Here is a 10,494-nt window from a genome sequence, read left to right as displayed (position 1 = left end):
GCGGGCACGCTGACGCCACCTGCTGGATTGGAGGATGGAGCGATGGTTCTACAGAGCGCTTATTTACATGATGCTGGTCATAAACGAGCTTTCTTTGGCTATGGTCAATGGCGTGTCCAGCGGGGTGGCCTGGGGGGGCACAGGCCACCCCCCCAACCAGACTGGCCACCCCAGGTGCCACCCCAAAGGCAAAACAATAAAATTCAATCAAATATCAAATGTCCGATTATGTTTTCACGGTGACGCTCAGATATCCGAGTGTAAGTGAATGCAGCATCGGCTTCTGCGCTATGTGCATCACGTTAGCAAATGTAGGAGAGCCAAGCACGAAAGACGTCACTGCAGGAAACAATTTTTCGGTGAAAGAAAATGAGGACAGAATAAATGTCCCGGTAAGTAATATTAAGTTTGTTGAGTTTAGTAAACTTCGGCGAAATTAGAATACCAAGGAAAAAATAACACGTAAAGAATTATTGCAGCCGTGGAATATTTCAGACAGTATGCTACAGAGGGGAGCTAACATAAGAGTTATGAGTTATAAGATGTAATCTAAGTCGTAACATTGCTGTATGGAGCTGCAGATTTGGTTGCAGGTTAACATAGCTGGACTGGCCATCGGGCTTATTTGACTTATTTTTTATTTTTTTTGTAACGGCATGAACAATGAGAGGTGGTGGATTGGCCAGATGCAGGTCGATGTGTAGAAATAACTCCGTTGTTTGGTGGTGGCTATGGCGGGGCTTCCACAGAGGCAGCAGGTGGATGAGGGAAGGGGAGGCAGGAGGAGAGCCCCGAGGCAGCCGCCAGTCCGAGTGTCAGGTGAACTGAACTTCAGGTAAGAAGTTATGACCTGCAGTCTATCTGGGTCAGATATGAACTAAGTTTAGGTGGAGTTTATTTTCGTTGTGCTGACTTTTTACTGTCAGTTGCAATAACTCATACTGCGTTCTAGCCAGCTTGGAGTTTTTATACAGCTGTTCGGTTGCTATGATGTTACTGATAGTGAACTTTATTTTATTCATAAGGTTAGTTAGTAGAGTTGCCAACGGCTCCTTAAAAAAATGGAATGGTCCCTCAATCAGAGAAAATATTACACGTTTCGTATTGAGCTGAGAAGAGACGCAGTTTGTCCCGAACTTCAGCTAGAATGGAAAAAGACACAAAGCTGGATTTATTCTGTCTTTACGCTGCACAGCTGCCTCTTCTCTCATCCTCCCTCTCCTGTTGCTACTTCAATCATGAAACTGATCGATGATCAGCTGATCGGCTTTTCTCTCTTGTTTGTTTATCGCCCACTTTGCGCCAGAAAGACGAAACCAGCAGATGTCGCGCTAAACAACAGAAGCACGTTTAAGCTTGATCGGCTGTTGTTAGAATTTATTTAATATTAATTTCTAGTATCAGCTGATGTTTGCTGGAGCCACAGCTGTAAAGCTGCTGGTCATGATGTCGGTTTGGATATCTGGTGAGAGGGAAACGTGAAGACCACCCACCAGGATCCTTTTTTATGTAGCTGACAGCTGGTAACTGTGCAGGGGCGGGTCTAGCAAAGTTTTGCCAGGGGGCCAGGTAGGGCATTAACAGGGAAAGGGGGCACAAAGAAATACTTTTCTTTCCTATTCTCATTTAAAATATCTAGCTTTTATTAAATAATTATCTAAATCTTATAACCAAAGTTTTTATCTGACGTAAAATGTATAGAAATCATACATATACCAAAAAGACTGTACATCACTGTCACAACAGGGTTTGTTTTCATTCAAAGGCTTTATGGCTTTAATACCTGGTGGGTCGGTCTGTAGTCAAAATGCCCGATTTTCTGTCCCAGTCCAGCCCTGCAGGTTATACTGGCAGTGTCACCATGCCAGCTGAATGTATTTCATCATCAGCCAGTGTTGTTCTTTATCAATATTACCAAAGTTTACCATAAGGCAGCATAGAAAGTATTTACTTGCTTTCAGGTTTTATTCAAATATTAGTCTTTTCAGTTGTTTCTCCACTTTTTTCCTGTTTCAAAATCAAACACCAGTTTGTGAGAAGATTATCTTCTTTTTTTAACAGGCAGAGAAAGTTTTGCATTGGAATGGCTAATTTGTCAATTGTTTGCTACAAATGTTCGTATTTTAATATTCAAAAATGTTTTTGCCCAAAACATATGTGCAGTATATGTCAGTAAAAATACTATGCAAATATTGCTGTCCTTGAATGCTGAGTAAACACTGACAAAGCACTGATTGTATCTCTTGTACTTTATCAACGCAGTATCTAAAAACTTTGCACCGTAGTGGTTAAAATCTCATTCTAATAAGAGTTAAAAGTGCATTTGGTTATTAGGTTTATAGGATTATTGAATTATGGTTAAGGGTTGGTAGAATTTTTTTTTAAAACATTATCTGCCAATTAAATCTGCCACCCTTCTCCAAATCTGTGCCCCTACCTGGCCCCCCCAACAAAAATTTTCTAGACACGCCACTGGTCAGCAGAGTACAAATGACCTTCATGCATTACTCCCTGATTGTCTATAGTGTGTTGACTTTGAAGGGAAGCTGTGGATCCATATGTAGAATCAGCATAGTCTCTGTTAAGAAGCGTCTTTTGACAGCATTTGAGTATGGGATGGACAGCAATAAGAACTGGGAGTAGTTGGAGCAGTTCACTTGTGGCAGACATTAAAAAATAAAGAAATTAGACATTAGAATATGTGTGAGAAAGATGAATCAAGGAAAGAAAGGGGGCTACAGACACTATTTATTTATGGGGCCCAGAGTTCTGTGCTACACTCCTGCACACAGGCTGCATAAACAGTAAGAAAAGTAAATATAAGATATGCTAAATGCTTCTTTGAGCCAGAAATAGTGTAAATATAGTGAAATAAACTTAAAATAACTGTAAGATGCAAAATGTTATCTCTAACATAATCAGTCACAAACACACACATTTCCCTCTGAAATGGAGCAGAATAGAATAGAGTATTTACAAAGCACCAAATTATAACAAATGTCATCTCAGATCATTAAAGGTCAGGACCTTACAGTTTACTCAAAACACGAGCAAATGTATGTGGGACTTTCCAGCACTGACTATCCATTATCTATCTAACCAGGTAGCAAATGGATTGGGGTTCCTGGGGAAATTCGAGGTTATGAAGCAGCACACCGGCTTTATGGGAAGTTGCCGTGGGCCGACCTCTTTCAGCCGACCATCAAATTAGCCAGAGAAGGATTCCCTATTCCTTACTACCAAGGTCAACACATCCCACGCATTAATAATACGTCAATACGGTATGAAATACACCCACAATGTGATTTCAAAAATACAAAGAGCAAACAATGAATGTTTCAGCTTTATTTCACTGTCTTTGTCTTTTAGGGAGTTATATTTAGATAAAAATGGGAACCTGCTTAAGACCGGTGATACTGTGAAATTTGAGAAACTGGCTGACACTTTGATCGCAAACGAGGGACCAGATGTGTTTTACAACGGAACAATAGCAAAGAATTTAACCAGTGACATACAGAATGAAGGTATTATCAGACGGGTTTCATCCTGCTCTCTTTCTGACCGTTTTCTATGTCTGCCAGGCACAATGATCTAATTACAAATTACAAAAATCTATTGGTTTTGGAAAACTGTAACATGATCCCTCACAGGCTACACTGTGATCTGTCTCGATCCATTCAAAGTCTTGATTATGAAATTCATTGTGTTCATTTGTACTCAGCAGAATCATTTGTTTCACTGTTCTTGCTCAGGAGGAAACCTCACACGGAAGGACTTGGAATTGTATGAAGCTAAAGTGACTGATGCGTGGAATATTTCTTTGGGAGAGTATAAACTGTACTTCCCTCCGCCCCCTGCAGGAGGAGCCATCCTCAGCCTCATCCTCAACATCATGAAAGGTTCCTGATTGTTGCTTCTAGCATGTAGAGTTTGATTCATATAGGAAAATGATCCTTATCAATCTTTACAAATGTGATACACTAAGAATTGATGTTTTCAATCCAAAAAATAATTTTGTTTTTATATTTTTAGGATACAAAATGAATTCAGAACCTAAGACGACTGATGAAAAGATTTTGTTTTATCACCGTTATATTGAAGCTTTAAAATTTGCCAATGAATTAAAGACAAATATCAGCGATCCAAACTTCAGCTCAGATGAAGTAAGTATCTGAAAATCCTACAGATTTGCACCTGCTTTGTTGCATAAAGAATGATTCTATTTAAGTGACTAAACAATTAAAAGTAACAATACCACATCACAAAACACAAAACAAACCACCCCTTGCCTGCAGCTCATCCACAAACTACACCCCACCACAGTCAGTTTATGCACACTGATAATGAGTTGAGGTTTTTTTGTAATATCTCTGAGTTTTGCACAGTTGGACTTTAGGTTAATTTGTTGGGTTGAGATTGTGACTTTGTGTTAACAAAGTGCTTTTACAGAAGTGTTCACCTTTGTTAATGATCAATCAGGGGCATTTGATTATCAGTACCTGGCTGCTACTTACAATTAAAGTTCTTATAGAAGCACTAAGGGTGTAGAGAACCAGTAGAGTGCTGTAAGAATTTCTTTGAGTCTCAGCATTTTCATTTCAGCATCATTCTGAGCAGTGATGTAGCTTTTAAAACATATACATATAAATACAAGTTTTAAAAGCACATAAACCTAAATTGGCTTAATATTTGTCTTTAATTTAGTATGTATATATTATTGTTATTATTATCTTAGTATTTAAATATAAGTATAATTTTGTGTAATGTGATGTTTTCAGATACTCTGTAGTTCACACAGATGACTGAATTTCAGAGACTCTATCTTTGGCAGTCATATGTTGAGCTTGATCACTAACCAATATTATAACCTCTAGTATTCATTCATTCATTCATCTTACATCAGTGATGGATCAATGATCAAAATTCTGTTAACATTTGGCTCCAATTATATAAATTTCTTGACAGCAATGTATTTTCTGTAATGTGCATATTTATTTAGTTTCATTAATTCATTTTATTAATTCTCTGTATTTCACACAGATGGCAAAGAAACTGACACAGGATAGCTTTGCAGACAGCAAACGAAGCTTGATCAGCAGCGACAAGACTCGTGATCCTGGCATCAACTTGTATCTGGACAGCATCGGCACCACACATGTATCTGTGCTGGCTGAAGATGGATCTGCTGTGTCTGTCACCAGCAGCATCAACGACGAGTCAGTACCTGCATCATTCTGTTTCACTGCTAGAAACCAGCTATCAGATATTTTTCTTTCTTGAAACTGAAGATTTAAGAGATTATGGAGGAACTTATTTTTAGACTATTTCTATACTACAAAGAGTGTCTTGGCTTTGTAGTTAATTTAGTTTTTTTGTTTACAGATTCGGCTCCGGGGTCCTCTCTCCAAGCACTGGAATCATTCTCAACAACCAGCTGTCTGACTTCTGTGGTAGAGCTGATAGCGTCTCTCCTGGTAAGAGATCAGTAGGATGCTTTTTACATTTATTATTTATGAAATACAAGTAATCAGACGAGGAAGGTGGATTATTTCAAAACTAATACCACAAAGAGTTTAATTTTTTTCCTGAAATTATTTTCCTGACAGGACATATTTCTTTAAGTAATTTCTAATAATGGCAAAATAGTGCCATTGAGGAAATGAGAGGAGAAAATGGCATTTCATAATTCATTGTGATGCATCATATTTTGTTGATCATGGAAAAACTAAACTTGTTGATCATTTCCACGATGTTTTGCCAAACTGAAACACATCATGTGAATTTGGACTAAAATTGCATTTTCTGTTTAATACCATAGCCTGCTAAAATGTTTGAATGTTCAAGAACAGGCACAGTTTTACTACTGCTGTAGTAAAATCTGTTTCCATGTCAACGTGTTGTTGTGTGAAGTTTTTCCTTCACACTGTCACCAAGTACTTGCTCATAAGGGGCTCTTCTTATTGTTGGGGGTTTCTCTCTACTGAAGTGGGTTAACCTTATGATATAAATGTACCATTGTGATTTGACGGTATATGGATATTTATATTCATTTAAAATTATATAGAGGACAGCACACTGGCACGGTGTTGCCTTATAGCATAGGTGTCAAACTCTGGCCCGCGGGCCAAATTTGGCCCGGAGCCTAATTACATTTGGCCCGCAAAGCCATACCAAATTACTATTAGAGCTGGCCTACTGGTATTATACAGCTAATATATATATTGTTTAGTATTAAGCTTTGCTTGTTCCATATTCAGTTTTTCAGCAAAACGTGTTTGAGTCCATAAGAAAAGATTCATTCTTATATCTGGAGGAATAAATATATTTCAATAAATATTAATGTTAGCCCGCGACTTTGTTCCAGTTTTGAATTTTGGCCCACTGTGTATTTGAGTTTGACACCCCTGCCTTATAGCAAGAAGGCCCTGAGTTTGATCCCACTTGTGTGGAGCTTGCATGTTCTCCCCATGCTTGTGTGAGTTCTCTCTGGGTACTGCAGCATCCTCCCACAGTCCAAAGACATGCAGTTAGTAGGGTTAGGCTAATTGGTGAATCTAAATTGCCCATAGGTGTGAATGCGAGTGTCTCTCTGTGTTAGCGCTGCATCCGGCTAGCGACCTGACCTCGGTTTACCCTGCCTCTCGCCCTATGGTAGCTAGGATTGGCTCCACCACCCCTGCAACCCTGAGAAGGATAAGCTGAAGATAATCGATGGATGAATCTATATATAGATCTATAATATTGATTCAAGTGTGTTCAAGGTTCTGTATAATTCAGTTTGGACATAGCATCATTCAAACATTAATCTAACACACTGACAGAGTCTCAGTAATAGCTGCACTTTGAAAGACATTTCACTTTAGTTTGATACAGATTCAGTAGAGATAACTCACTTGTTGTGTGTGCACTTTCATCATTTGTTGATAAGCATGGGCGGATGCAATTCTAAACTTGTTTGTAGAGCACAGGTGTCGAACTCCAGGCTTTGAGGGCCAGTGTCCTGCAGATTTTACATGTGTCCTTGATCAAACACAGATAAATTACCTCCTCAGCGGCTGTATCCCAATTCAGGGTCTGCAGCCTTAAAGTACGCAGCCTTAACGGTCCACAAGGGCCGCGTAATCAAAGACCGCTGAGGCCGGAAGTGCGAGGCTTGTGAAATGGGACGGTCTAGCCTCCGTCGCGCTGCCCAGGTTGCCTAGCAACCATGATACTAACAGCTGGAAACGTTTCATACAGCTTTGTTTGACAGGAATGAAGAAGAAACCTTTTTGTTCATTTGTTTGTTTGTTTCTACATGAGCTTTGATCATTCTCTGTAAGATTAAGCTCAGCTATTGAACGGCGTATATTTTAAAGTAAAGGCTTTAAAACCAAGTTAGCACAAACGTCACTAATGTCACATAACTTTGCCGACATGTGGCCAACAGTAATGTTTAATGTTCTTCGTTATTAAACATTTGCACATAAATAAGTGACATAATATTCAGTACTTACTTAAAGTTTACTCTTCGGGCGCCCCTCATCCGCCGTTTTTTTTTTTTTTTTGGCAAAATTATCGACACCCACCGCCATGCTATGCATTATGGGATATGTTGGGCCACGAAGTCTACACTGCTACATCCTTAAAATTCAGGGAAATGAAGGACGCATTTGAGGGCAGCATTTCGAGCAGCCTTTGAATTGGGACAGCCTTCGTCGCGTCGCTGTGACGTAATCTGTTGGGTCTAAACTCAGACCCTGCTGTATCCAGGACTTATTCCCGTGAAAGAAAAACAAGGCAACAGCGATCAATCGATTTACTTGCAAGGGAGGCCTCGTCGGTATCTCAGAAACGCACTTCGAATCTCCTTACGAGTGACCCCGATGATGGCCTCCTCTCGCTGCCTTTTATTGAAAACGTTCACACAATAAACAATAGTTTACAAACACCTCCCCTCATAACCCCCCTTGGTTACAAAGACAAGGCACTGTATGTGTGTGTTCTCCTGCTGACCAAAAAGGGTCATAAAAGCATAAAAGCAGGAGCAACATCCTTGGTCATAAAGAGGGTAGTCTCCCCCACACCCAATTCATGGTTCACCCTAGATAACAAAGTGAAGCCATACAAAGGGGAGGAAGTTTACCAACATCAAACAGACCTTCACAAGGATGTGCCTGTGATAAAACACTACAGCCCCCACCCAGAACCTCGAGAATCTGGGGAGGGGGGAAGAAATCATTTCTTTCATCACAGAGTTAAAACAATGTAGAGATGGTAAGCATAAAAATGACAAACATTTAACAATTCACTTTAACATAATCGGCCTTAAAATGCGGCCTTTAAGGCTGCAGACCCTGAATTGGGATACAGCCAACATGTCTTGGAGTTCTCCAGAAGCCTGGTAATGAACTAATCATTTGATTCAGGTGTGTTCACCCAGAGTCTTATCTAAAACCTGCAGGACACTGGCCTTCGAGGCCGGGAGTTTGACACCCCTGTTGTAGAGTATAAAAAATTCAGGTATGAAAATACTGCATGAAAATACAGTAACTGATTCGTGTATGAAACATTTGTGTAAATGATTTATGCACAGATATGTGTGTACAGACTGATTTCTGTTTTCTAGTTTTGTCATTCAAGGTCTTTGTTGTATTTCTCAGGGGAGCGGCCTCCCTCCAATATGGCCCCATCTGTGCTGAAGTCTCCGTCGAAGACGCTGGTGATTGGAGGGTCTGGTTCTGAAACGATTCCACCGGCTGTGGCCTCGGTATGTATGCATGGTACACACAAAGGTGCCGTTACATATTAAATAAAATAAATTGATGTGGACTGATGCTGGTCTTTGCTGTTAAAGCTTGCATCATAGTAACAAGATTCTTCACCCTAATTTATCCTGTAATCATCACTTTCTCATCTCATTTTTTTTTCTCTCCAAGGCGCTCATGAACCACCTTTGGTTTGGAAAGAGCCTTAAGGAGGCAATTATTACGCCTGTTGTTCTTGTAGACTCTAAAAGTGAAGTAAAACCTGAACCCAAGCTTGAAAAGGTAATTTATTCAATGTATTTAAATGATAAATTAATAAGTTCTACTTCTCTTGTTCCATCTGAGTCTCTCTCCTCTTTGCCCTGCAGGATGTAGTTGATGGTCTTGAAGCTCTGGGACATAAAATAGCAAAATTCTACAACACAGTTAACGCTGTGGAAAAGGCGGGCAGCTGTATCTCTGCATGGTCTGATGAAAGGAAAAAAGGCAAAGCAGCTGGTTACTGAGACCAAGAATCAGTGATGTTAGTTATACAGCATGGTCTTAAGGTTATGGACACTGCTGTAGCTACAACATTGGTAAATCTATATTCGTCTGTTAACTGATAGATCATTCGTGCTTTGCTCATGTGTATAAAAAGTTTGTAATATTGAAAACATAATGCAACGATCAGATCAGTTAAATCCCAAATTTCATGCAAAAATGTGCAAAGATAGCACTGTAAAAACTAGAAATGTAATTTTTAAAAAAAGTAGGGATTGCTGTTGATATCCGCCTCAATTTTTTTACAATCAATATGACCTTCTAAATATTTGTTTATTTTGGGTTTTGATGCATATAGAATTGACTAAACAAGGAAACAGCTTTCAGGTCAAAATGTGAAGCCCATGCCTGTTTCTTTGACCTGCATTCTTTCTAAAAAGCAGGCCAGCAGGTTGAGACTGACTGCAGAAATCTTTGGTTATAGTAAACAATTCATATTTTCAAGTCTCATCAAATTCATGTTTACTTTGTAGATTTTAGCCCACTGGATAGTCCAGAAGGGAGATAAAGTAGGGTACACTTTAGGGCAGCCCTAAGTTATCTATCAATTGATTTGTAGTTTAACCCCCCAGCCCCCACCCAATGTTTTTTATTATTATGTTTTTATATTTAGTTTTCATATTAAGATTTTGAGCTTCATTAATCCTGCTATGTTTTTGCTCTTATAAAGTGTGGGTAATTCTGCTGATGTGCTCAGGGTAAAAGTTAATCTGACAAGCAGTTTGTGAGGCATGTTTTCTTTTTACCTCAGTATCTGTCTGAGCTCCTGTCTGTTTATGATTAATAAAGTATTCTGATTCTGATTGTTTCAGGATGACCTGCCATTATTCAATGACACATCTGCTTACCTGCATCTTTTGCTCGTTTCTCCTCCTCTTCTTTTCTCTTTTTTCTAAACTGAGGACCTGATGGCTTTGAACTTTTCTTGTCCATCTTCCATTGGTTTTAATTTTGCACTCCAATATGAACACCCTTCCCCCAACCCAAGGATCACCACAACATGATCTAACACACCTACACCTTAGTTCACAGATTCACTTTGTCTAGGGTGCATTTCTGAGATTTCACACAACCCAGGATTCAAATCATGAACACATAATGGGCTTGGATTTACAACATTATAAATGAAATGTGCTCTATTTGGAAGCAGCCGGCCCCCCTCCCCTTTCGACGGCTTGTGTGTGAGACTTTAAATCATCAAACT

At 39.4% G+C, this 10,494-nt stretch overlaps 1 protein-coding gene across 1 annotated transcript; it reads left to right on the top strand.

Annotated features, from left to right (window-relative positions):
* Positions 1 to 2,997: 2,997 nt before the first annotated feature.
* Positions 2,998 to 10,093, top strand: LOC146696199 (glutathione hydrolase 5 proenzyme-like). The gene is made up of 10 exons (XM_085474049.1): positions 2,998 to 3,019; positions 3,104 to 3,281; positions 3,370 to 3,524; positions 3,753 to 3,899; positions 4,033 to 4,163; positions 5,041 to 5,216; positions 5,383 to 5,474; positions 8,643 to 8,749; positions 8,919 to 9,029; positions 9,116 to 10,093. Exons 1-10 carry the CDS (start codon positions 2,998 to 3,000, stop codon positions 9,251 to 9,253), a joined length of 1,257 nt encoding a protein of 418 aa, XP_085330175.1. The 3' UTR covers positions 9,254 to 10,093.
* The last annotated feature ends 401 nt before the right edge of the window (positions 10,094 to 10,494 follow it).

This window comes from Copadichromis virginalis, linkage group LG12 (assembly GCF_057382275.1).
Source record: "Copadichromis virginalis isolate Kocher_CV1m ecotype Utaka linkage group LG12, C_Virginalis_male_GT1.1, whole genome shotgun sequence".
Taxonomy (NCBI): Eukaryota; Metazoa; Chordata; class Actinopteri; order Cichliformes; family Cichlidae; genus Copadichromis; species Copadichromis virginalis.
This window is presented reverse-complemented; position numbering and strand designations above follow the sequence as displayed.